This window comes from Lineus longissimus, chromosome 9 (assembly GCF_910592395.1).
Source record: "Lineus longissimus chromosome 9, tnLinLong1.2, whole genome shotgun sequence".
Classification (NCBI taxonomy): domain Eukaryota; kingdom Metazoa; phylum Nemertea; class Pilidiophora; order Heteronemertea; family Lineidae; genus Lineus; species Lineus longissimus.
In genome coordinates this window covers 8,961,656-8,988,885 of record NC_088316.1, presented here as the reverse complement: position 1 = coordinate 8,988,885, position 27,230 = coordinate 8,961,656, and the positions used below count along the sequence as shown (strand labels likewise).

The 27,230-nt window shown below is 40.6% G+C and overlaps 2 protein-coding genes and 1 long non-coding RNA gene across 6 annotated transcripts; 1 reads left to right on the top strand and 2 right to left on the bottom strand.

The window, feature by feature from the left end:
- The first annotated feature begins 2,768 nt into the window (after positions 1-2,768).
- On the top strand, positions 2,769-14,832 carry LOC135493966 (uncharacterized). 3 transcript variants are annotated; one of them, XM_064781666.1, is made up of 8 exons: positions 2,769-2,877; positions 8,239-8,486; positions 8,826-8,934; positions 9,287-9,513; positions 10,474-10,593; positions 10,856-11,029; positions 12,542-12,631; positions 13,332-14,832. In XM_064781666.1, the coding sequence occupies exons 1-7, from the start codon at positions 2,835-2,837 to the stop codon at positions 12,563-12,565; spliced, it is 945 nt and encodes a 314-aa protein (XP_064637736.1). In that variant the 5' UTR covers positions 2,769-2,834; the 3' UTR covers positions 12,566-12,631; positions 13,332-14,832. The 3 variants fall into 3 exon arrangements, with proteins under 3 accessions (XP_064637736.1, XP_064637735.1, XP_064637737.1); XM_064781665.1 differs by lacking the exons at positions 12,542-12,631; positions 13,332-14,832 and having other exon boundaries at positions 10,856-11,751; XM_064781667.1 differs by lacking the exons at positions 2,769-2,877; positions 12,542-12,631; positions 13,332-14,832 and adding an exon at positions 3,781-3,908 and having other exon boundaries at positions 10,856-11,751.
- A 2,898-nt stretch (positions 14,833-17,730) lies between these two features.
- LOC135493779 (uncharacterized) lies at positions 17,731-23,207 on the bottom strand. 2 transcript variants are annotated; one of them, XM_064781342.1, is made up of 7 exons: positions 22,885-23,207; positions 22,598-22,693; positions 21,848-22,031; positions 21,426-21,478; positions 20,972-21,034; positions 20,569-20,659; positions 20,061-20,147 (listed from the first exon to the last, which is right to left on the bottom strand). In XM_064781342.1, exons 1-6 carry the CDS (start codon positions 22,961-22,963, stop codon positions 20,592-20,594), a joined length of 543 nt encoding a protein of 180 aa, XP_064637412.1. In that variant the 5' UTR covers positions 22,964-23,207; the 3' UTR covers positions 20,061-20,147; positions 20,569-20,591. The 2 variants fall into 2 exon arrangements, with proteins under 2 accessions (XP_064637413.1, XP_064637412.1); XM_064781343.1 differs by lacking the exons at positions 21,426-21,478; positions 21,848-22,031; positions 22,598-22,693; positions 22,885-23,207 and adding exons at positions 17,731-18,734; positions 19,188-19,241; positions 19,589-19,681 and having other exon boundaries at positions 20,022-20,147; positions 20,972-21,016.
- Positions 23,208-25,480: 2,273 nt separating this feature from the next.
- LOC135493780 (uncharacterized) lies at positions 25,481-27,068 on the bottom strand. Its single transcript, XR_010448293.1, has 3 exons — positions 26,516-27,068; positions 26,114-26,234; positions 25,481-25,659 (listed from the first exon to the last, which is right to left on the bottom strand). It is a non-coding gene; the product is annotated as an uncharacterized LOC135493780 (long non-coding RNA).
- Between the last annotated feature and the right edge of the window lie 162 nt (positions 27,069-27,230).

The window sequence follows — 27,230 nt, the reverse complement described above, 5'->3', positions numbered from 1 at the left end:
GTTGATAATTATTAAAGGGACAGTGTATCCGATGTCTGCTGTTGAAGGTATCAGGCCTATTTTGGTAGTTTGAACATTGTTGAAGGGCCATTGTATAAAACACATTTTGACAAGCAAACAAAATAAAATTGAATGGTGGCGCCACCTATGCATATACAGCAGAACTAGTTACACGGTTGACAGATAAACATTCAACCTCGGCTATTTTGCCGAGCACAGTGCGCCTTAACAGACAAGTCCAATAAATACAGTCCACTCGACAATGAAAATACATGTTAAGATACTGCAAATAAATATATTTTAGCTAATATACTCCTCTAACCATTTGCTTACTTGTTCTTTCCAAGATTATCAGAACACGTGGCATTGTTGACATTATTGCGCCATGTGGAAAGATGATGTCAACAAAGACACGTGCTTGCCTTGAATTCTGATTGGCTGTCAGATGTACACTATGGCAGAAGTATCCTGCAGAAAAAAATTTCGCGGGCCGGCGATGGATGGAATTTGCCAAATTCGCACATATTCAAGTTATTTTCGTGGCCTATCTTTTTAAGTTTGAGGTATTTTAGAATAGAAATTGAACCCTCGGCTTCGGACCTTGGTTGAGTTACCAAGACACTCTCGGGTGGAGCTAAAATTTCGTATTGACTGTATTTTAGCTCCACCCTCGAGTGTCTTGGTAACTCAACCAAGGTCCTCCGCCTCGGGTTCAATTCCTTAAGCCAACATTTTTAATGTGGAGGATGACGTCATCAATTGGCAATGCGCTGTGGTCGTTAAAATATTTTATTTCTCTTCAATGGAAGCAAAAATTAGTTTTTATGATTGTTTTGTATTCCATAGACGATAAAGTATTATGCTCGGTACTAGATGCACGAGATCATAGGACAAACACACACGTGAATAAAAAAACCGCTTAGAACTGGTGACGTCACAAAGATCTCTGCATCCCTCGATGCGTACTGGAAGATGTAAGAAATCGCTCACGGCGAAGGAAATTTTCATCCGCAAACTTCGGTAATAAACATACATGACTAGGCTTCTTTTATTCATCGTTTGTTATAAAATATCAGTCAATCATAGACAATTAGGCGTAGACATAGTGGTCAACCTTATCCATGCATAATGCATGACAGGCCCCCAATTTTCTCTGTATCACCCTGTATGAACAGACCGATCCGTAGTTCAAATAGGCCCCGCGTGGTGGTGGCGTATTTATAAGCGGAGCGCTATTGGTCCATATTATGGGTGTGTGGTGGGCGTGTCTTCCCATATTTGGGAGATCAGTACTGTACACTGGAGGCGAGGTACAACTGGGTTGTTCTAAAATATAGACTATTGAATCGGATATGCGACAGATTTCTAAATTACCATAAAATTCCGATCTGATCATGTAAGAATAAGCTCCAAATGTTGATTCGTAACCACGTTAGGTTCGAATGGCATTATTTCATGTTTTTATGCATTTTAAGGAGTGTTTCCAAGGTTTATCAGTGTTTCCAAGGTTTCACTAATTCCATACTTTATCACCTACCCTATCAAATCTCTGATTTCTTCATCAAACTTTCGATCATATCATGATTTGCATAGCAAGAATATGAGGTGAGTGACTGCAAGTACATCATCTGGGCGTAATAAAGGATTTGGTGAGGAAGAAAATATGTTTTAGATGGAGTTTTGAAACGTAAACAAGTATAAAACCGTAGCGGTGTAATGTACACGAAATGTACACAGAGCATAACAATGGACCACACAATGTGATACACACAGAGACCAATACTACAATCAAGATGTACAGACCGGGGGAGCTGGCGGTACGTACCCATAAGTCTTTGCGGTAGTCTCGCGCGTACCGGATATAACCTATCAAGCTTTTCTCCTTCAGAGAAATACTGCGTTGCGCTCAACTGCCAATTATGCAATAGTCTGGTGGACACGAGGTTGGCCTTAAACTTGCTTGAAATCGAAAATTTGGACAACACACGTGTACTACAGTGCAAACGGCAGCATTCTGACATATAGAAACATGTGGTCTGATTCTATTTTTACTTGTCACTAAGTGATCACGCGTCCAACCTCGTATGCAGGGTAATGTGGCTTTCTCATTGGTCGAACGTTAATTTTGTTCACAGCCTTTTAAGGCACTTGAGCGCAACGCAGTATTTCTCTGAAGGAGAAAAGCTTGATGGGTTATATCCGGTACGCGCGAGACTACCGCAAAGACTTATGAGTACGTACCGCCAGCTCCCCCGGTCTGTACATCTTGATTGTAGTATTGATTCAGACACTGAAACTATACGACAATCAAGATGTACAGACCGGGGGAGCTGGCAGTACGTACCCATAAGTCTTTGCGGTAGTCTCGCGCGTACCGGATATAACCTATCAAGCTTTTCTCCTTCAGAGAAATACTGCGTTGCGCTCAACTGCCAATTATGCATTAGTCTGGTGGACACGAGGTTGGCCTTAAACTTGCTTGAAATCGAAAATTTGGACAACACACGTGTACTACAGCGCAAACGGCAGCATTCTGACATAAAGAAACATGTGGTCTGATTCTATTTTTACTTGTCACTAAGTGATCACGCGTCCAACCTCGTATGCAGGGTAATGTGGCTTTCTCATTGGTCGAACGTTAATTTTGTTCACAGCCTTTTAAGGCACTTGAGCGCAACGCAGTATTTCTCTGCAGGAGAAAAGCTTGATGGGTTATATCCGGTACGCGCGAGACTACCGCAAAGACTTATGGGTACGTACTGCCAGCCCCCCGGTCTGTACATCTTGATTGTAGTATTGATATCGGTAGTTCATTAGCTTTTGGACAGCAATGAATGTTCTATGATTTCCAGTCCTCTGATCCATCCAACAATGCCCGTAAGTAAATAATGATCTTGGGAACGCATTGAGTCATTATGGGCCCCAGACCACACAGTCTGGGGACCATATTGATATTGCTGGAATTCTGCATTCTATCTGTTACCAAACTTTAGTGTGAGTGTTCTCTGAAACAGCTGAACAAACCAAAAATCTTTCACCCCAAACCCACCAAGCATACCCCCATCCAAGGGACGTCACTAAAGACTTTTCAAAATTTCGGCTCATTTTGATGTTATTGACGCTTTTATGCCGCTGAGATTCGTCTGATCGTCTTCTCCCAACATGCCGAAGTCGCGATTCAATCTGACATGCGCTGTGACATGCGCAGAGGCGAGACGCTGATACATTAGCATAAGCTCCGCCCCGTCATAATGACGTCATTATTCTCAGGAGTTGGTCGAGCGATGGGACGATGGAGGTATTATAAAGAAACCCAATTCGATTCATGGACTATCGCAAAACGATTTTTCAAAACTCAGAATATTTCGATGCTTTAGATGCGTTTTTATGACTCCAGCTCCTCCCTCTCTGGGAGCTGGAGTTAGTATTGTTTTCGCTCAGGTTTCTCGTCCAATCACGTGACCTCTCCAACACTCGATAATGCACTCTTTTCGTCCACGTTTTAGGCCAATCTTCGGCATGAACATGAAATCTAATAAGCGCAGTACTTAAATCAGATGTTTCTCTCGCCTTGAAAACATTCCTGGGTAAAATCCATTGAGATTAGCCGAGTTAATCTACTTTTTCCGTGATTAAAATCTCTGCCGCTGAATTCTATAAATAGAAACTATTAACATCGCGGCAGTGTGGTTCCCATTGTGCGCCCTCCCACTTCACACCATGTCTGCAAGTTTTACGGAGAGGGAGGGCGTGCGGTAAGAAGAATGGCGAAAATGACGTCACGTTTTCCTGGCAATGCCTCTTGCCGGACCAGTCAAGCATTGGGAAAGCATCTTTAATTCTCAATGCTATTTCAATTTCATCTCAAACATGTCTTTTTACAGACCCACCCCTTACACAGACAATGGGTAACATCAAGTCTTCTGTTTTCAAAGTGTTGGAGAAAGTGTTTTAGGCCTACCTCAGTAGCTGAACTGATAAAACACTGTCCAAGATCAGCAAAGCAGCAACTGAGAATGGTGTCAACAATGTTTTTAACAGAAACAAGCCTCAAACACTTTCCCCAACACTTTCAAACCCAAGACTTTACCTCACCCAGTGAGTGATGCACTCTGAACTATACTTACCAAGAACTGTCTCCACCCTCATTCTCTGGCTAGGATAATGTAATCCATACAACAGTTTACTATCGCTAGGATAACCCAATGCTCCCTCCATCCAATACTCGGGGGCCCATTTAATTTGCTGTTAAGCAGATTTCTCAATCTAGTTGTAATTGTAATCCATTCATATAGAAACTGATGACTATCTTGTCAACTGATAATAGACGGCTTCACACTAAGTTTGTTGTGGCTATCTACGTCATCATGTCTTTTGTTCCCCACCCATTGTTTGGGCCTATTCTGAGACCGTTATCCAGTAAAAAAGGTACAGGTAAAAAAGGTACGGTAAAAAAGGTACAGGAAAAAAAGGTACAAGTAAAAAAGGTATCGGTAAAAAGGTACAGGAAAAAAGGTATCGGTAAAAAAGGTACAGGAAAAAAAGGTATCGGTAAAAAAGGTACAAGAAAAATGGGGACTAGGTAAAAAAGGTACAGACACTTTTTAAAAAGTTATTGTATGAAATTCGTTGAGTCTCACATTCTAGTTATTTCTCTAAAGATGTTCATTTCGGGATTTATAGCTAGTATAATAGTATCAGCTATTGTGAATTACTGGCTTGGCGCGGATATCGCAGGTGATGCACACTTGAGACTCGAGGGTTGTGAAGGGTTTTATTTGAAAAGTGACTTGTTAACTGATGACATCTTCCCTCTGATGACAGCAGTCGGCCGTAGGCGTCTCCCAATGACATCCATGTTATTTGTCCATGGTACATTATGAGATAGAAGGTGTGGCTTCTAAAGGCCTCCTCCAGAATAGGCCCACTTATTGGTCTAACTCTGGCCTAGCCAGTTAAATTGACCTGAAGGTTATGTGTATATAGAAACCAGTAATTACATTGTAAGGAAATGGGATTTATTTAACTTGATTGAAGGTTTTTAGAATGGATGTTTATTGCTAATTGATTTGTTTGTTAGTCTGGGGTCTCTACTCATTGGCGAGAAGACATTCTAAGCGAGATTCGTGGGACTCAAGGCAGAGGCAAAGCAATCTGGGGGGGGGGGGGTAGTGGCTAATGCCTCCAGCCGTCCCGAAAAACATAATTTTAATGTGCCTTTCCTATTGTCCGGTTGTCCTAAACACGAGTATATGATCGTCCTATGTACCTTCCTGATTACCTGGGTGCCATGCCCAACACGGATTTCGACTGGTGATAAGAACAAAGTAACATTTATATAGCAAAATAAAGTTTATTGTACCATACTGAGTAAAATTCAATGAGGTGCAATATGAGTAAGAATATTGACATCAAATCATTTAATTAAGATGCACACTATAGAAACAGAATGCTGACAGTGACTCAGAGGGACCAACAGTCATGACGAAAGTATAACACTGTTCAGTAGATCAACCAGCAACCGTGCCATGAGGTATACATATACCACCACTTTTGTCCAAATATCAAATCTGAAATAAAATTATTTAAATACATTCTGAAAACTTTGAAAGGGCAAATAAAGAGTTTGAATGTTTTCTAATCACCTTTTGACACAACCGTTAAATTGTCTTGTTGTAACATTTGGTTACTTTTTTAGGTATTGATTCTCTTCTGCATTTCTTCGACAAATAGCCGATGCAGAACACCAGGCTGAAATGAATTCAATTAAATCTGACGGAGTGTCCTATAGTCTGACAGGAAGAGCACAATTACAACGTATTACCTGAGTCTCTCTAGTCTTTGGTATTACAGTCCAATAAAGTCTGACCAAAATTCTAATCATTCACAAAAGTTCAAAGGTTGGCAATCCTGATGCAGTGTCCCACCCCACGCAGAAATTGTCCAATGTCTTTATCACCACGATTGTAGTCTTGGCACAGAGTTTGCAGGCGACGCTGCTGGTGCTGCGTTTCCCGACGAATCCTTTTATGGGGGAGGTTACCAACGGCATGTTGAGCGACCATGGCACGGACCGACTGTTCTTCGAGCTGCAACGTTTGGATGCATTTCCATATAGATGGATGAGCTTGTCCGGTCAAGTGGTTGAAGCGATTGTTGCCAGCTTCGCTCACATTGTTGGTTCGCGGATCGCCATTTAATGTGGTATTGTGCACATTCCATAATTCTGGTGGAAAGGAGGGTGGGTTTCTGCGGAGACGGACACGACCATCAGCTGCGCGAACATTAGATAGACGCCGTTGACATATGTGGCATCGAAGTAGTTGATAAGGTCGGCTGCTTCTGGGGGAGCAACCTGTCGTACATAGTCCATTCCAGCAGCTACATCCTGCAGAGGCAAGAATGCCACACCATCTAGCATTCCACAAAAATGTCTGAAGTCCTCGTTTTGTTTGTACACGGGCACCAGACCAAGTTCCTGAACCTTTCTCCAAGTCGACTGAGTAAGATGATAAAAGCAGCCCTTGATGTCGGAGTCATCCCCAAGGATGTCTCTTAAAGCATTGAGCGCTGCGATTTCAAAGTCTTTCATCACAATGGTAGGACTTGGTGCGTAACCAAACGTGTTTTTGCAGCTTTCTACAATCTTTGTGAACAGTTCATTATAGGTCTCGGTAGTCTTCCTCTGCAGAAACGCTGTTGCAGTTAAAATGTTCAGTTCTCCAAGTGGTACCTGTATGAAATAGACTTGCAAGAAGTTTCTGGGCGATGCTCCAAAGTTTCCGTCTATAAACCACTTCTCCGCCTCAGCCAGTTTTTCAAGTTGTTCCACTGATGAAAAGCAGATGATCCTGTTTCCTTCACGGTCTTCGTTGTCAAACAAAAGGAACTGTCTTGGTGCCTCCCCATTCTTGCTTAACGTCAGAGTGTATCCATTTTCAAGCAACAGTTCATTAACATCAGCTGGTTCTACAGGCATATTCCTGTTTTTTTCGTTTCGAATTGTCTGTTTACATACATCTGGTGCGGGGATGAATCCTTGGGCATTGTTCGGGACTGTAGCAGTAACACGAGCGAGGATCTGACTTGGTTTACTATCCAGTGATTCGGCAGCAAGTCGTTTCATCGAAGCCCTCGCCTTCGTAACATCAACATTGCGTTGCTCTGGATCATGATTGTGTTCGGAGAGAGGAGCTGGATTTTCAATGTTCAGCGTGGTTCGTAATCTACCCTTGTGTTGTGACAACTACATCGCCAGTAAGTGTGATCAGCAGTAGACCGGTGTCGATTGAACATGTAACCGTTGAGACATATCTTCTGACCCCCTTTATTATTTGTAATAACCTCCATCGTGGCTGGTGACTGAATGGGTACTGATGGCCAATGTCCCCTTTGATTACTCATTTACAGTTAGAAGCCCTTAGTTTCATAGTTACAAAAGTGTGAAAAAACCCTGAATGTATTCAAAACCGTTGGTATCAGTAAAATAAATATTCCAGGTGGTATCAGCTTGGGAAGACCTTCCTAATTAATACCAGACCTGGAACAATCCACCTTGGACAAGGGATTTTCTGATTGATTGTTAATCGGATTAATTACAGTAGTCATAATTATGCTTTGGCAATTAGAAGTTAATCAACTTTACTCTAGCAAGGAAGTAATTAGTTTGGATACACAAAAAACAAATAACCAACACATAACATGGTTTCCATTTGACTGACTGATTGAAAACATATCTAAACTTTGCCTATCTCAGTATAAGTTACCTCCACCACACAACATCTACATAATAATCATAATAACCCCAAAATTTGACTTCATTTACAATAAACAAGACGTGCAATTTATAACATTTGACAGCAAAGACACCATACCTGTACCTTTTTTACCTAGTCCCCATTTTTCTTGTACCTTTTTTACCTGTACCTGTTTTTCCTGTATCTTTTTTTTCCGATACCTTTTTTACTTGTACCTTTTTTTCCGATACCTTTTTTACTTGTACCTTTTTTTCCTGTACCTTTTTTACCGTACCTTTTTTACCTGTACCTTTTTTACCTGTACCTTTTTTACCTACATTCACACCATGTGCGCTTGCTAGCCAAAATGAAGCCTTATATGGGCATGTGTACATGTACAACTAAAGGATATTCTTTATCATTCTGCTGTCAGATTGACAATATGTACATGTACATGATCCATCCAATTTCGCAGATTAATGTAGCCTTTTTTTCACTTCAGCTCCTAAAAGAAGTTATGCTTCAACAAAGGTGAAGCAACTGGACAATTGGAAGAAGTTGAGGTCTGTCCTTGTTGATGCCTTTTTGGAATCCCTTGCCCCAAGTTCTTGTTGTTCTGTGTGCAGAGTTGAATTTTCCGGCAGCAAGGTCTTCCATTGTGAGGATTGTCTACCACCAAAATATTTCTGCAAAAGCTGTCTTGATGTTACCCACAGACAACAACCTTTTCACAGAGTCTATACTTGGAAGGTAAGAACACTATTACCTTTTGTGAAATCTATATTGTATGTCTTTCTTCGACAAGCTATTGTTCTCCTGATATGGTACCTAGAGACCTTTGTACTTCATGTGTACCGTTTACCTCTTATTTTGGGTTTGATGGATTCTTAATCAACTTTGCTTGCTAACTTATTGAATTGTCAAAAGAGGTTTTACAAGTGTAAATCAATCTTACAGTTTGACTTGAGCAATGCATCATCATGAAGCACTTGAATCAATCGTAGGCAAGACCCTTGGCCACAATGTTTTATTCTAGCTCCTAAGTTTGGTTCTTTTTAGGTTTAACTAATTCAAACCAATTCCTTTTAGGAAAAAGCTTGGGTTCCATATTCTGCAACTATATATCTTCGGGATGATGAACGTCATAAGGAATGTTTGGAATCCTATAACAAGCATGTGATTGTTGTCGACTCCAAAGGTGAGCTTTCTCTCATTAAATATGTCTTAATTTGAATTTGATATTCCAGCTTTCTTTGACTACACAACTAGCATAGATAGTACTTATCGCTGATGGTGCTGCATACCAAAGCTTGATAAAATGTGATTATCATTAAAAAATATCATGGACAGTTTATCCAATAAGTTAACCAGTTTTGACCCCATCTCCTGTTGACCCATTATGGAGTGTTGGACGAAATTATTCGGAATTGGAACTATCATGTATTAGTACACCCCGTTCATGTGCACCTGTGCAACTACCATCCTCCGCTAGCAATTGAAATATTTCTGTAGCCAGAGACTAATTTTTCTCCAAATTATTCCAATTTTAGGACGCCACCACACCGTTGTTGTCAAATTCTGCAAATGCGAGGAGGAGCCGACAACACTTATCCGCCTCTGTCTTTGGCCAGCTTCTCCAAAAAATCCAAAGATCTGCTTTGATTTCCATCTGATGGAAATGCTTCGAGTCCTGTATCTTCAAGTTCCAGTCCCTGTGTTTGATTTTTGTGAGTCACTGAAGTATATACATCATCCTTATGTTGAAGTAAATGATCCGGTGAGTCAAGCTTGTGCATTTTAACCCTTAAAGCGCCTAATTAACAAAATCATATTACCCCTGAGCGCCGAATTAACCAAGCATTTTTGAAAATGATTAATAACAACATTATTTTTGTTACAAACACCATGGAATGTACTGATGATTTTATACAAATGGTAATTCCCGTCGATTTTTGTGACATTTCCCGCCAAAATTTACTAATTAGGGGTTAATTAGTGCAAATACCCATAATCAAAAAAAATATGGCCAGAACATACCTCCATCAGCTTTTTATACCTCCCTTGGTATTTTAATATGAAGTTTGGGTCTAAATACATCGTTTCCATCCGATTCCTGGTCGAAGCATCCGTCTAATTAGTCGTAGCAGCGCTAATTACTCCTGATGACGTCATTCCCCCGAAAATGGGGCTTCAAGTTTTTGATAAAATACTCAAAAGCTTGTATAGAAACTTGAAATTTTTTCGATGCCATTTTATGTGCTAAGCATCACTGTCGAAGTACCAAAGAGCGTACATGCACACTCACTGCCATCTCTTAGCAGACAGGTGGAACTAAATGTCTGCTGTCGACGATCGTCGCCTCTGGCGCTTTCCCCCTTATGTCGACGATCGTCGCCTCTGGCGCTTTAAGGGTTAAGTGCTTCTTTTTATGCTTTTCCTAGATTAACCCTTTAAACCCTGTTGGGCACGACATCAATCTTGTGAAGTGTGATCTTAAGTAATCTTCAAAAGAGCACAGTCCTCTCTCCTCCCAGGTGCACTTTTGCCTTTAATTTCTTTGTGAATTTGAAATAAGCCGAACTCATTAAGAGTGATTACATGTCATAATAACTAAATGATGATCTCAAACAAGATGACGCAAAGCCTTAAATGATTATCTGCTGATATAGTGGTACATGGTTTTTCACACTCTGGCGGTATTGTACAGTGTTAAGGTTTAAATCACTTCTTCTTACAGTTTTTGCAGGATATCTACAAGGTTCTCATTAATGAAACTTTCGAAGAATACCGTTTCTTTATTCATCAGTTGGAGGTTATGTCGGCTCCTGAGGATATAAAATGTCCTGCGTGTCCAGTGGTAAGCTTTATACTTTTGGCGCAGCCCAACAAGCACAACATTTTGTAGCTGGACCTCTTTATCAAATTGTTGTTGATATACTCTGATGGAGTGACCACTGAGATTGGGCATGGCTGACTCATCGATTGTTCGATTTTGTTGCGGAAACACTACCTCCTACTCAGGTTGCCTCTTGCACCGGGATATGAGACGTCCTCTAGATGAAACCAGGACTGATAAATTACATCCCTCTCTAAAGCACATTGGCCATTCTTTTTTTCAGAAGGATGAATATCAAAGAATTATATCAATGGATGCAAACTTTGGATTGGTGCGAAAGAAGACATCAGGGAGAAGTGTTGAGGAACCAAAGCACAGTGGGGTGTACTTTGTCGACCAGAATGAAGTGGACCAATTTTTGAAAGAGAATTCAAAAACCCAACCTCCAAAAACTCAGGTTAGCTTCAATTTGTACCTGAAATGCTTTGTTTCTCCTCTTTCTTTCATTTATTAATTTTTTGTTGTATCTCTTGCTCCAAAAGCATGGATTATTGAAATCCCTCACTAATCTTCATAGGATTTGGCTAAAGATGAACTGACACACTACTTATTGGAAACCTCTTTCCAAAAGATGCAAGTTTTCGACGAAGTACCAGTACCCCCTTTTTAACTTCTTATTGGTGATTTTTACCATTGTTTTTATTGAAAATGACACTATGTTCTGAGGAAATTAGAATTGGCAGACCTTTGAGTATTTGACTAAGAGACATGTACTAGGACTTTTTTCAGAAAGAGTATTCGTTTTTACAGTGATTGGTAATAAATTTGTCTTTCCTTTTTAGCTCACCTCTTAGCAGAGGTGAGCTTATCCCATACCGTGGCGTCCGTCGTCCGTCGTCGTCGTCGTCGTCGTCTGCGTCCGTCGTCCGTTAGCAGGGCACGTTTCGTAACTGTTAGAGCTATTGAGTTGAAACTTGGTACACATGTACCCTTATGTAATGACACCTTGGAGACCAAGTTTCGGTCCGATTCGTTTCATGGTTTGGCCACCAGGAGGCCAAACGTTAAAAGTGAAAATATGCAATATCTCCCTTAATAGTAGTCGGGAAATTTTGAAAAAAATATGGTAGGTACTTCTAGCAAAGGTGCATCATATATCCTCCGGGTTTTTGATTTGATCTCCTTTTCAAGGTCACAGAGGTCAAATGGTGTAAATTGGCCGTTAGGATGTAACAATGGCACGTTTCTAAACTGCAATGACTATTGATACCAAATTTGGTACACATTTACCCCTTAGTCAGGTGATCTCAGGGACCGAAGTTTGGTCCAATATGATTCACCACTTGACCACCAGGGGGCAAAATCCCAAAACCTTAAAAATGTGATTATTCCTTAACTTCTTGCCCGATTGCCACCAATTTGATATCATGGGTACATCTAACCACCATACAGTATATGTCACACAGGTTTTTAATTTGACCTTCTTGTCAAGGTCACAGAGGTCAAATGGCGTAAATTCGCCGTCAGGCCGTAACTATGGCACGTTTCTTAACTGCAATGACTATTGATCACAAATTAAGTACACATGTACCCCTTGGTCAGGTGATCTCAGGTACCGAAGTTTGGTGCAATCTGATTTGCCGTTTGGCCTCCAGTGAGGGGGCCAAATCCTAAATTCTTCAAAATGCCATTATTCCTAGTAATGACTTGCCCGATTGGCACCAATTTTATATCATAGGTACATCTAATTCTAACAACCATTCAATGTGTCACCCGGGTCTTCTTTGATTTGACCTACTTTTCAAGGTCACAGAGGTGGAATGTACTGTAAATTGGCCATTTTGGGGAAATTGTAATTGCTTGGACCTACATCAAACCTAACACTACATGACACAATACCATGCTCTTTATCCATCTTTCCTCCACATGAGGTGAGCACAATGGCCCTGGCCATTTTTTACAATCTCAGGAATTTCTGGAAAGGAAACCCTAATGCAGGAGCTACAAAGGCATTGTACAGAACGGAAAGTCCTTATCGAGATGATGAAGAAATATGCCAGTAAGTTAAAATCTGAGGTCTAATCTGAAGACCTGCCTTAAAGGGACAATATAGGCAGCGGCTAGGTAGGCAAGATAAAGTTACTCAATGTCGCGAGTAGGGGTCTCTCACTTCTCACAGTGCGTTGAAATGATTCACGCTTGTACGAAGAATATATTTAATGCTGAATCGGACATGACCCAGGGCCCTCCCTGTGTATATAAGTCGCCTGAAGATGGCCAGATTAGCGCCTCTGCTCCTGCCTATAGTCCCTCTTAAAATGAGAATCTGGTTCGTTTCATTTTGGTTGTTTGTATTGATGTTGAAGGCCATGATGGTCCATTCTTGAGAATTTACTACCGCCGAGTAATCATCTGTAATGCATTTTAGCATTACCGACCTACTGACCTAGATCTGTCTGGACCCTGGCCTTTAGAAGTGTTTTGCGAAAAAAGGAGGGCAGTGATGTCATCTTACATAATGCTGTTGCCATGAATGAAGATTGCTACTTAGATTCCCAGCAACATAGAGCTTCCATAGAAATCAATAACCTCTAATTTCCTTAATGTTCTCTGTGAATTGGATAACCAATCATCTTGTGGATATCAGTACGTTGCAGGAATCAATCAAGGTTTGCAATGTTACAAGGGGTTCAGCACATCCCGTTATTGATGTGTTCATATGTTTATCAGTTTAGTTTATCTTCTAACTTCATTTTCAGCTGGACAGGCCATTGCCGTCAAGCTAAGCAAGAGTATCTCCAAGACAACATCTACTGTGAAGAAACTGCTGGGGACATACAACACCAATGCCGACCAACCACCCCTTGCTTTTGAAGATGCAGTCCAGTTCCGATTCCCAGGTGCATCAATAGAATCAAGGACTCAACGTCAGGCTGGAACCTTACTTTGTCTTAAGGAGAGGGCAGAAGAGGAAACTGAGCTCTTACAAAAAGAAATGAAAAATGTTTCCAGATACTACTGTAGCAAACATGCTCAACTTGTCTCTGCATTGCCTATTGGAGACTGTCCTACAAACCTTGAACTCGGAGTATCTTCATTCGTAATGGCTGAGATTGTAGACATCGAGAAGCGTCTACATGTCTTTAACACGCATTGTAAAAAATATGTCAGCTTGCAAATGCCTGAGGTTTCGTATATGAACAATTTGCAGTTTACAATTTGCAGTTTACAATTGGAAATCAATCTGTATTCTCTGAGGAGGAAATCTGTGAAATCACAGAAAATGTGTGCAGATTTGAGGCAGAACAGGAGATCAGTGACTATATGGAAAATTCGCCATTGCATGATGCTGAAAGTTGGTTAGCCTCTGACGTTGAAGATGGAGATGATAACACAGTTGCAGAATCTGATGATGACAATGCTGACCCAGATGTGATATAACTTTTGACTGACTTTACTTGCTTTCTGGGTCAGTTTGGTTATTGTAGTGCCTGATTAAGTGTACTTCAAATAGGTGAAATTTTACCGCTGGCCATATTTGTTGATTTACCAAATTGTTAAAGCGGCACTCTATGGAATACATGTAGGTTTTAATCTCACGTCACCCGACGCCAAATGTACAGTGAAATGTACATAGCATATCCCGAGTACACAGTCTAACGAGTGCTCGCTATTACACTGACCTCGCAAAAGTATCTGTGTTTAACTTGCTCAAAAACCATCTTATCGGTAATTATATTCACCGAAACTTCGTAGACAATCATAGAACATGTATCTACGTACGTCTACTCTGTGCGTTTGAAAACAATCTGAGATCATGGGATTGTTTTATGGCAAGCAGAAGTTGGACAATATAGTAAAACCTACATGTATTCCATAGATTGCCGCTTTAAATATGTGTACGTTGAATCTCTATAGAGGTTCTTGGGATTGTTCCTTCACACTCCCTCTTTTCCTTCTTCCTGTTAGTATTTAACCAGCTCCCCAATTTCATCATAAATACATGTACTCAGAAGCAGTTTGTGTAATAACAGCATAATATAGATACAGAGTATTAAACCAAAGCATTTTAAAGTCATTAACCTTTAATTGAGCTTGTTAAAAATTGTTTTGCTGAATGTTACAACACAGGAACGGGTGTGTCAAGAATTGGGAACAGCTGCCCTTTGCCAATTCTATGAGTTATCTGTTGGTGTCCCACTAACCCACCAAGTGAAAGTAAAGCTCACATACAACATGTACATGTAAATTATTGATTAAAAAAATGGTAGTATTAAAGCCTGTGTTCTTCTTTTTTACATGATTATTAGGTGGAAACTGTTCTTTTTTATCTGATGGTGGCGCACTGTCAATGCTTCTTGGCATACTAGAGGATGAATTCAAGAGTTTCCGATGGTGGCCTGAACTGCATTGTCCAGGATGGCTTCCTGGCATACCAGAGGATGACTCTTCAAGATGGTGGCCTGAACTGAATGGTCCAGGACAGCTTCTTGGCGAACAAGAGTATAAGTAATCAGAAGTTTCTGATAGTGACCAGAACTACATATTGTACATGTGCAGGACGGCTTCTTAATTTTTCTGTAAAGCTGATGTTAGATGAGTACATACTGTGTGTTTATCTTATTGGAAAGTCAATGTGACTTGTAAACATTACCCATACAATGATAACTGCTGAAGCTGCATTAGCACGGAATACTGGATTTGACTGGTGAACAGGTTGTTCAGTGCCTAATGAGGAACTAAAATTACAGGCGGTGCTGAGGCACAACTCAATTTTTAACGATAGGAGGCGTCATGACATTTACCTCTAGAACAGAGCAAATGGCGACGTCATGCCTCGGCGTAGTGACGCGACGTCACAGTCATTGTTTCAACCTGGCTGTGGGTTAGCGCCTCTGTATTGTAGACCGAGTTGTGCATCAGCGCCACGCCGCGGGTTAGTTTCCACGCCGGTTCCTCATTACTACATGCAAGTATGTAAATCTACTGGATGTGACCAATGGACATGACCAGGGCTGGCTGCATGACAACAAGCTATCATTGAATGCTCCAAAAACAGATTTTGTGAGCATTGCATCATCACGGAGGGTTGGTTCTGTCAATAAGATTGATGTTAACGGTGTAGCAATCCCGAGCTCTGACTCCGTCAGGGACCTGGGGGTTTGTTTTGACAAACATATGAGTATGCGTGAACATGTTAAGAATGTATGTAGGGCAGCGTACTTCAGCTTGCACAAGATTGGGCGGATCAGGAAGTACTTGGACCGTAAAAGCACTGAGCGCCTCGTACATGCCTTTATATCTTCAAAGCTTGATGTAAACAATGGTCTTCTCTATGGACTCCCAGGTGATGTTACAGCACCAATGCAGAAAGTGCAAAACTCAGCAGCAAGACTGATATGTGGCATTAAAAAGCGCGACCACATCACGCCAACTTTTTCGGGAATTACATTGGCTCCCAGTCAAGTGCAGGATTCAATTTAAAATTCTCTTGACCTGCTTCAAGGCCAGATGTGGTGTTGCGCCCGCATATCTGTCTTGTCTGCTGCATAATCAGACCAGAGCGCGTCAGACCAGGTCGTCCTCCTCAGAGCTTCTCATTGTCCCACGCTCAAAATCACGTTATGGGGACCGAAGCTTCTCTGTGGCTGCCCCAAAACTTTGGAATAATTTACCATCTGAAATAAGATCAATCCCAACCATCAATTCATTCAAGACCGCTTTAAAATCCTGGCTTTTCAAAAAACACTACGGTATTTAGTAGGAGGTTTTTTTCCCGCGCTTTGAGCAGGGCGACCTGGAAAGGCGCGTTATAAATATCAAATTGTATTGTAAATTGTATTGTAATGATATCAGTTAAGTTGTGCAATATGCAATGTCTTATATATAAGCTGGATGTGACCAGTACACACGTCCTATACAATCATATCATTGAAGCTGTGCAATGTTTTAAGTGAATATACCACTGGACCGGATGTGACTAGAGGATGTCGAAGTACATGTCTGCAGAAATAGTGACATAAGTTAAGTTGTCCTATGCCTTAGGTGAATCTGCAGGATGTGACTATATAAGACATGTCATATACAGTGACATAAGTTAAGTTGTCCTATGTCTTAGGTGAATCTGCTGGATGTGACTATATAATATATGTCCTATACAGTGACATAAGTTAAGTTGTTCTATGTCCTAGGTGAATGTGCTGGGTGTGACTATATAAGACATGTCATATACAGTGACATAAGTTAAGTTGTTCTATGTCCTAGCTGAATCTGCTGGATGTGACTATATAAGACATGTCATATACAGTGACATAAGTTAAGTTGTTCTATGTCCTAGGTGAATCTGCTGGGTGTGACTATATAAGACATGTCATATACAGTGACATAAGTTAAGTTGTTGTCTTATGTGAATCTGCTGGATGTATATAAGACATGTTCTATACAGACATCAATTAAGTTGTTCTATGTCTTATGTATTCTGCTGGATGTGACTACATAAGATGACCTATACAGTGATCTCAGCCTTTGTTCACATGACTCAATTGCCTGCAATGGCTTTGGTAGTAGAGGTATCAACCATTTAAATTGATGAATTACGGTTTCTAGTATGACGGAAATGGTCTTTTTCGCTGTCGGGATTCAGGATAGACACTCATATTCTAGCGGGATTTGTGAAAATCAGGAGGGGCAGAAAAAGGACGTCCAATACAGATGTGACGATACCTTGGACTATGCCAACTATACCAAGAACAACCGATGCGAGTGGCAAATAACAGTACAATCATGTACATGTACCATCTAAAATGTTGAAAGAAACAATGGCGACAAAACATTTGAAAATTTGTGCCAAAACCCTACAGTTTGAGCAAACACTGATGTTCTCTGCATGCGGCGAGGGTTTGGGCTCATTTCTTTAGTCAGAAACACCTTCCAATCATTTCCATAATCGATATGCTGCTGTCTCTGTTCAGGTATCCACTGATTCAATGTTGATGTTGTCCGTGGCTACATGTTTGTTTGAAGACAGCATCTGCACAAACATGTCAGTTTTGATATCAACGACCTCTGGGATTTCAAAGAAAGGAACAAGTCACCAAAATAATCCAAAATAATGTTATTCTATCCTGATTATTCAGGCAGCATATTATGTACAAGCAAAAGGCTTCATGTGAAGCACTATGAACAAGTCATACTAGGTTTTTATTTGCACAATTCAAAACAACCTATTGCATTGAACAACAAGCAATTTGTTACGAAAATAATCCTCCTAGGTGGCGCTATTTATTATATACAATGTACACCTCTGCTAACAAGGAACTACTGGAAAGTAATATGATATGTTTCACAAGTGCAATGTACTCCAATGAAATAAGACACTTAATTCTTGTATTAAATGGCAACATGATGTACCCCACAAAAATGTAGCACCATGATATCAGTCGTAAATGTAAGGTAGGGTGGTACAATAATTATAACGACTGTGTGCATTTGCATATAGTGCCAGCTGTTTCAACACCACTAGCGCTTGAGTATCAGTTATCATGTACCTTCAAATATACAATTACGCCAAGTCTACTAACACTCATTACAATGATACATGATAACAACGATTCAAAAGTGTGGTTACACTAACAACCTTACATCAAAATTTAAAAATAAGAACTTTTAACTTCATTTAAAACTTGATGACAAACCCTTTCTCACAAAAATATCACTGATACTTAAAGGGGGACTATAGGCAGGAGCAGAGGTGCTAATCTGACCATCTTGAGGTGACTTATATACACAGCGAGGACACTTGGTCATGTCCGATTCAGCACTGAATAATACTGTGCACAAGTGTGAACCATTTCGATGTACCGTGAGATGCGAGAGACCTATTAGCTACTTTGTGTAACTTCATCTTGCCTGCCTAGCTGCTGCCTATATTGTCCCTTTAACATGGTAATTTTTGTTTGGTAAGCAGCTGATAACATAACATTTCACTTATCAATTAGTGATTGTGTGTTTCCTTGTCCAGTACTCCGAAATGAAATGTCCGGGTATTGTATCTGCTGCCTGCATCAAGTTGTAAGATGAAGAATACCCCAACCACTCAATTTCGTACTGGGCTTTTTCAGCATCATATGAGTGCAAACTTTTGATAACATATTCCTTGTTGTCTGAAAAAGAAATTAACACCTATTTAATGGTGGAAAAACAGTTTTTAACTTACAATGTAATATAGTTTTAATTTCAGCCTCTTCTTGCAGTTTAAAACCCTTTAAAACCCATTTTTTACTTCAGCTCCTTGTCTCCAAATGATAGCTGCCCTTAATCCTACCAGTTACACAAGGATTATCACAACTTGGAGACGTCTAACTTGTCTGCTTCAAAGTCGAGGGGGCACCACAAATTAATCACAGTGCCTTCATTCAGATCTCACTGTTGAAAGTTAATGACTAATGGTTGCAATAAAAGTTAAGAGGATGTCACTTTAGGCCCTACAGGCCAAAAAGAGGTAATTACTGTACACCAATTGAAACCTCGATGGCACATTATGGTTAAATCTAAAAGTGTTGGCCAGGTTCTTTCAAAAAGTAAATACTAGACAGAGTGAATGCATATTTACTTACCTGTTTTCTTCTTCTTTTCTCCACGGTTCCCTGCCTTGGCCTTTCCAGCAGAGGCTAGAAAATGTGTTAAGAATAATTTTACCAAGGAGCATGAAACACTTTCATCATTCAAAACGTTGCACCATTAGTAACACTACTACATGTAATAGTACTGACATACATGTAGTGTTTCGGTGGTGAGACATGAAGGAAATCAATTCAAATGCCTTCCGTATGTTGCCAAGAAAGATCTTTCCAAGACTGACTGTACAACATCCTTTCATACATTTGTATGCTTACAAGTTACAGGCAGCCAAGGAAAAGGGTATTTATTTTCAAAGCCTGTGCGGCGTCAACCTCAGAGTGTGCAATGTTTGGTTTCCATTGAAAATGTGTGACTTTTGAGTGCTATTTCTACATACCAACTTTCCTTCTTTTCTTGCCTTTTCCCAACTTGGTCGTCTCATCTGTTTCAGCTACTTGTTGTTCGCTCATCCCATGGCTAGAACCAGATGCTGGAAAATTTTTGGCAGAACTTTTATGTACACACAACAAAAAAGTTTAAAAGCTAGAACTCTGTCCAGTTATGGAATCAACTCTACATAATGCACATTAAAACTGCCTCTTGCCATCCAAATTTTACTACATGTACTGCAATTCACCGTACATGGATTTCAAATTGAAACTAAACAATAATGGCAAAGATTAAAACACTGCTGCAATATTCACTGATGATAAAATCTTGTGTTAAAGCCCTAGTACATGTTAAAGTATTACCTTTTAAGCAATGCCAGGCCTTTGGGCCACAATAAAAATCTATCAAGTGACAATCATTGAATTGATTTGTGCACTCACCAGCATTCCTTCTGACGCTTCTCTTCGGACAACTTTTTGCACTGGCTTTGGACTTCTCTATTCGCGCCAAGTAGCCTCCACTCGACAGATCAGCCAAAGCAGATACATGTTGAAGAGGTGGTGAATCTGAAAAATAAGTCAAAAAACATTTTTTACTCCAAAGACAGCAAAAACCTCTTCTTCCGTGTTAAACAACCAGACCAGGGCTGGGTTGTTCAAAACCACGTTAGCTTTAACGGTGTCGTTAAGTCATTAGGTGAAAATTTTAATGCGATTAACTGAAAGAGATAACGTCTTTTGGGATACTTAACGTAACCATTAGGGATACATGTAACGTGAATTTTGTACTTTTGAACAACCGGGCCCAGTACTCCTACTTGTTGTTGGCAGGACAGTTGAAGACCTTTCAACCGCCATTTTGAAGCATTTCATATGAGTCTTCTTCGGAAATGCCATGTCGAATGACCAGTTAAGTAAGGACTTAACAACTAGGTCCTGGGGCCAATCATGAAGATGAAAATAAATAATGAACACTAATCTTGCTAACCGTTATTATCTTGAATGGTAGCATCAGACGTGATATCCTCCCGTTTCCTCAAGTATGGAGCCATCACCCGCTAACAAATCACTGAGGATTTCTGAAAAATTGGTAAGAGAACTTATACATTTCCTTGCAAAGATGGATTTTTTTAGTCGAAAAAGCTTTTATCCACAACTGTTACTCGAATGTCTGTCATAAACAATGAAATTGTATTTCATAATGCCAATGGTCAATATGATAATCACAATTACTGACCAAACAGATATGGTTGAATACAGCAGCATGGATGTTAGAAATACTTGCATTATTTGGGGCACTATAATACTAAGTTGCCCAATATCCTTTCACAATGCACACTATGCCACTGAAAAGCAAAATGCATTTTATCATGCTCATAATGACTACTTACCAGAGCTGTCTTTCGCAGTTTCAAGGCAACTGGAAATAACCAAGCCATCTTGTTGAACATTGCCTGAAACATGATAGTTGAGAATTATTTTGAGGCCCAGGCTTCAGGAGGACACACAGCTAGAATAGCTAATGTGATATTTCGATACCACCAATTCCAAATGATTAGGACCGATTAAAAACAAACCAACACTAACATCTGAACAGTGGCCAAAAATAAATTGGCTTGTCATTGTAAGATGGGATATTTCTTCATGAGCATGATAACTTTCTTTCGACTTAAATGCTGTAATTTGGCATAGTTTTTTTTTATACAGATAACTGATTAATCTGACAGCAGAGAATTTCAATCAAAACAAAAATACTGATGGTCTGTACAGATTTTACAAAAACTTCTGTTCATTGATGTTCAACATGTAACAAATAGCGCCAATGAAACAAAACAGAATATTTACCTGTAGGAATATTGGCACTTACATCCACAACATCTTGCGTCCCAACTGACTCGCTGCAAAAATAATTTTTAGATAAGAATCAAAAATAGCATCGCAAAGCAAGCAGAACAACCCTTCAGCCGACACACCCTACAGGTGAAATGCCAAAGTGAAGTGGGCCATCATTTACGAAATAAAGCTGAAAGTAGTTTGTGTGGAAACGAGATTTATCTTCAGCAAGCAGCATTCATTAGATACCATCAAAATTTGTTTTACTTTACATAGCAATGTAACATGTCATGTTTTCAGGCTGAATTAAGTTGACAAATATATTTCTGAAAAGCGACCATGTGAGCAGTGGTAATTGAAAATGTGATCCTTTAGTACCCCAGCCTCAGGAGTAGAAACTGGAAGAAGTTGCATAGTCAAGAAGCAGTACAAACCTTGGTACATAGAACTCCACCTGGTCGATCAAAGATTCCAGACGAAGCAGGTCATGTGTTCCAGCACTCTGGACACCAGTCACCAACTTTGCCTCCAAGTCGGATGGCAGACCTCGCACCAGCAGAGTTCCTTGGGACAGCCTCTTTCTTGGGAGTTGGGCTTTTGGATTCCCACAGAAGGCACCTTGAGTAAGGGAAAAAGGAAGCTTTTATAAGCAAATAATTGATTCATAAGAAAAAGTTGGTCAGACAAATATCTCTTTAAAATCATTCACTGAAGAAGAATGGTACTTTTGTTTGTTTGTGTTTTACATGACATATCGGCTTTTGAACACGCCACTCTTGCAGCGGGGCCATTTGTCGTTGGAAGCAAGGGCAGCTCAGCATTTTTCATTAGTTTAGCCAAATGGGTAATTTACCAGAATTTTTTCCTACTTTGATGTGTGTCTCAACAGTAAATGTATTTCAAAAATTTGAGACAAGTTGCATAAGTTTTTAGCCAATCAGGTTTGAGTTTAGTTTTGGCGACAATGGCGAGTGGCAGCGCTAGCCTTGGAAAGGGCAGCCACAGTAGTTGTTGTGAAAATGAATGTTCTGTTTTCAAGCCCAGCCAGTGGGCCGGGATCATTTATTTGACTAATCTTATAAAGTTCCGTTGATTATCTGACGTTCATACCAACACATTGTCATTGAAAGAGACAATGAAAAGGAAACAGATGCACTAAGACAAGAATCTTCAACAAATATTACGGTATTTATCTGTAATCGCTGCACTTATTTTCTTTTGGCGATCTGCATTCTTTGACTTTTCCTTTTTCTTTTCATCCAGGACTTCCTGACCAGTCACTAAATATGAAACAGAATAGAAATAATGTCACCACATCAATTTCAAATACTGAATAATGAACTAAATTTAATTATCAGTTAATTCAGTTAGACAACTTTTATGAAATACATGTATGTAACTTACAGGCACCAGTTGGTCAAAGGCTACATACAAACAGATACACGCAGTCTAGATTAGTAGATATACGTACCACCTCTTAGTCGAAGAAAAACTCGGAAGTTATCAAGCTCCCTCTTGTGAGCTTCGGTGTGGGAGAATGCGTCTCCCATTGGCGTGCCAAGAGAATGAGCCTCATTGTGCTGCAGATCGATCCCGAAAAGATAGGCCTCTATGCCAAGCGATCCCAGTTCATTCAACTGAAGGAAAATAAATGAAATCTCAATTACACATACATCATCGGTAACTACTACAGCAAGTACAACATTTCTAAGTACACCCTTGGGACTGACATGTGCAGTCCTTATTAGGTGTCCTGATTACCAAGGTCAAATAGAATGGAATCAACTTATTTTGGGCCAAAGCTAGAGTCTTTAAAATAGAGAGGTGTCTGCTAAGGAAGCTTCGACTGGATCAAGTCTTCAGAGAAATGAGGAACAGTAATGAATACAATTAGAACAACGTTTTGCAATGAGAGAGCAGTGACACAGCCAGGAAATGTTGTTTTAGAGTTCATCAAAAAGTGTACAAGCTAGCTACACATGTGTAGCGCTATTTAATACTGAAACCATTTCACAAAACATGCTGGGCCCAGTTCCTGAAATAGCGCTAGACTTAGCGTGGCGCTACCCCTAGCACCACGCTAGCCAGTGATAGCTGGCGTGGCGCTAGATAATGTTTCCAGCATCAGCGTTAGGCCCAGCGTTAGGTAGCGCTGGGCTTAGCAGGACTTGGCGCTGGTTGCTAGGGATTTTGATCATGTGACAGGAGGTAGGGTCCCCATCTTTGTAAATTCAAGATGGCAGCCATGGAGGCAAAAAATGATACCAAAAAAGTTAGATTGCCAAATTTTAGTCAAGCCGAGATGGTCACACTGACCCAATACGCAGTGGAAGAACTTTCAAGCCTCAGGGCCAAGTTTTATTAGCAAGTTGGCAGGAATTAAACAGGTTATGATTGTAAACACTGTCTACATGTTTCCTTATTGTCTCTTGCAGTCTAGAAGAAGGTATTGGCCAAGTGGTCTCTTGCCAGGCGCCCATCCTCTGGTCCATCATAGGGTTCATCAACCATTTCAATGCGAGGGAATCGATCTGCTGGTGGCAACCTTTCATTCCTGTCAATGGCAATGTTGTTTAGGATGGCGCAGGCAGTGATAATCCTGCACACTCTATCTGGCTGCATTCGCACTTCTGCATGAAGAACATGAAACCTTCGCTTTAAAACTCCGAATGAATGCTCAACCTTCACTCTTGTCCGTTTGTGGGCCCGGTTGTATCTTGTCTGATGTTGATTTGCAGGATGCAAGTAAGGAGTCATCAAGAATGGTCGGCATGCATACCCACTGTCGCCCAAAAGTACTCCATTCTGTCCCAGTGCATTGTAGGTTTCCATGTATCGGCAGATCTGTGATGTCCTGAATATGAATGCGTCATGGGTGCTGCCAGGCCATCTAGCCACAACATTGGTAAACTTACCTGAAAAGAAAAAAATATTCATTTTTATTTTCCTCAGCCTCAATTGTGATCTTTGAGATGCCCCCTAGCCCCATATGCTTGATGTTGTTATTATGAGACACACTGTACAGGAGATAGTCTCGCACAACCAGAGGCGAGAAATTGATTGGCCTTGCTGCAGAATGTACTTTTAACAATGTAAACACACAACATGGCCGGTCATGTCAAAATTTGAGCATTTGCATCCAATGTTTTTGTTAATTTAGGCAAACCTACATCATATGGATTGGTAAGAATGGGTTTTAGTGATAGCTTTATATAAAATCTACATGGTAAAACATTTAGGCCTATGCTAGGCCTTTGAACTTACCCAAGTGGTCACAGATGAATTGACAATTAATGGAGTGGTAGTGGTTCCTGTTCACATAGGCTGCTTCATAGTCATGGCCATCACCTGGATGCATGTCTGGCGATTGTATTTCAACGTGGGTGCCATCGATTGCACCAATGACTCTTGGAAATCTAGCCTTTTGGTAGAATGCATGTGTAATCACTGCTGCTTCTGCGTCTGTGGGCCAACGAATAAACTGTTCCTGGCTTAAGATTGTTTAGAGCATTTGTAACACCAAACACAGTCCTTGAAGCTGTCGACTTTGACACCCCAAAAGAATCGCCTACTAGCTGCAGGAAGTTGCCACTGGCAAAATAGCGAATGGCCATTAAGACTTGAGTCTCAGGGGAGAGGCTAGAATTTCTCTGAGTGTCCCTTTCAAGTTGTTCCCTTATTAAATCTGTTATATATAAAATGCTATCAGACCTGAATCTGAACCTTTCAAATAGTTGAATATCATTGTAATAATCCAGAGGGGACTCAAACCTCCTAAATCTGCGAATTGGATGAATTTGTTGGAATAAATTTCCAAAAAGGACCTGGTTGGCAGCCATTTTGGAAATCTCTGTAGAAGTTAGCGCTCACTAGCAGAACTTAGAGGAGGGTCCTTGGGCTGATAACTTTAGCGCTGATTTGTCACAAGATAGCACCAGCGCTAGGCTTTGGAACCCATCTGGCGCCACGCTAGTCGTAGCGTGGCGCCAGATAGGACATAGCGCCACGCTAAGGCTTAGCGCTGGCCTAGCGCCATTTCAGGAACTTGGCCCAGTTGTTTGATTTTCACTTACACCTTGAGCAATATTCCCAAATATCTGGTTGATCCTTTTGCGCCTAATCAACGGGTCGGCATAATCAGGCCCCAGCAACTTGGCCCGCTGCCCAAAACTCTTCTTCGTATGGTCACCCAGGCTCCGGTACTCGTCCGCCCACCTCTTCATTGCATCTTTTGGTTTCTCACCCTCTACAATATGTGCAGAAAAGAACATTACATGTACAGGAAAATTAGTAACTGACATGGCTGATGATGGTCGACTTCAAAAAAATTGACAGTCCAGAACCAATCTTTTACTTTACAAATGTATTAACTGACCAAGAACATAACAAAACAGAAGGAACAGGCCTGTAGTAAAGAAAATAAACCCAGCAATTCCAGTTAATCATTGCATTTTGGTATATAGGCAGTGAATATCTCCAAAAAGGGTAACTGGAGAAAAGTTTTATAGTACACTACAGTAACACCCGGGACCTAAATTTAACCTTGCAGCAAGCTAGTTTACTGCAACGTGCTGACCAGAATACATCAAGTTGCATTTGATTTACAATTTGCACTCCTTTAATTCAAAAATTAATTCATAACACAAGTGTCACTCAAAATTAAGAAGGATGACCTAACGTCGACGCAACACGTCACATACCTTTTACTTTTTTGTCTCCCTCTTTGAGGAATAAGGTGTACCCATTGTATCCCCACTTTGGAACCTTCGAATCCTTCTGGCTTGATTGCGTCCTTCCTCTAGAATGGTTCTGGATATAAACCTGACGATGGAAATAAAATGATTTTACAAATAAGCCAAACAAGCTCATTCACCTGACCTCCATGTACATGTATGTTAAAAGCTCACGCAACCCTTTACCAGAAAATGAAATGTACACTGCCCTTGAATAAAACATACTAAATAACTAGAGTGGAAATAGATACACCAGTGAGTAAATCACTAAAATAAAATGGCACCAAGGGGAAAAGCTGATCAAAACTCAAGTGCATCTGCAACAAAACTGAATGCTGATAAGTGTCAACAAGCAAACTGAGAACTAACCCAACAAGTATCATAGGGAAGTTCAATATCAGTAGCGAGTTCCTGAATCTGGTCCTTGCAGTCTGCCCTGGCACACACACCATCATCAATGGCTTGATTTAAACAGGTCTTATGGTTCTCCGTAAAAACCGACCGATCCCTCCTCTTTGTTGAAGCATGGTGCTGAAATAGTATAAAAGAAAAATGACAATTAGGCTACCAATCAATCAATCATTTACTGGCGCCGTAACCTCTATTGAGGTTTTTTGCCAGAGGTATGGAGCCCACTACAGGCTACCGTCCACCTGTGGTACCTTTAAGGGGGACTACAGGCAGGAACTGGGGGGTTAAATTAGCCATCTCTGGGATGCCAATAACCATCTCTGGGATGCCAATATGCAAGTGATGGCACTGGGTTTTGTTTGATTCAGCACTAAATCTATTCCTCGTGCAAGAGTGAGTGATGATTTTGACATACTGTGAGAATGGAGAGACCCCTACTGGCAACTTTTTGTAACCTTATCTTGCCTACCTAGCCGCTGCCTATATATTCTCCCTTAACTTGCCCTGGCATAAAGACACTCATCAGGTAGGCCTAAAAGGGACCACGGCTTTTAGTGTCATTCGACAGACTCTCTTGATTTTGTGTCCTTTATCATAGAGATCTTGAACCTGAAGAGCCAGGATTTTTTTAAGTTCCTTGAAAACCTCACCGGTTTAAAAATCCGGTTACCAG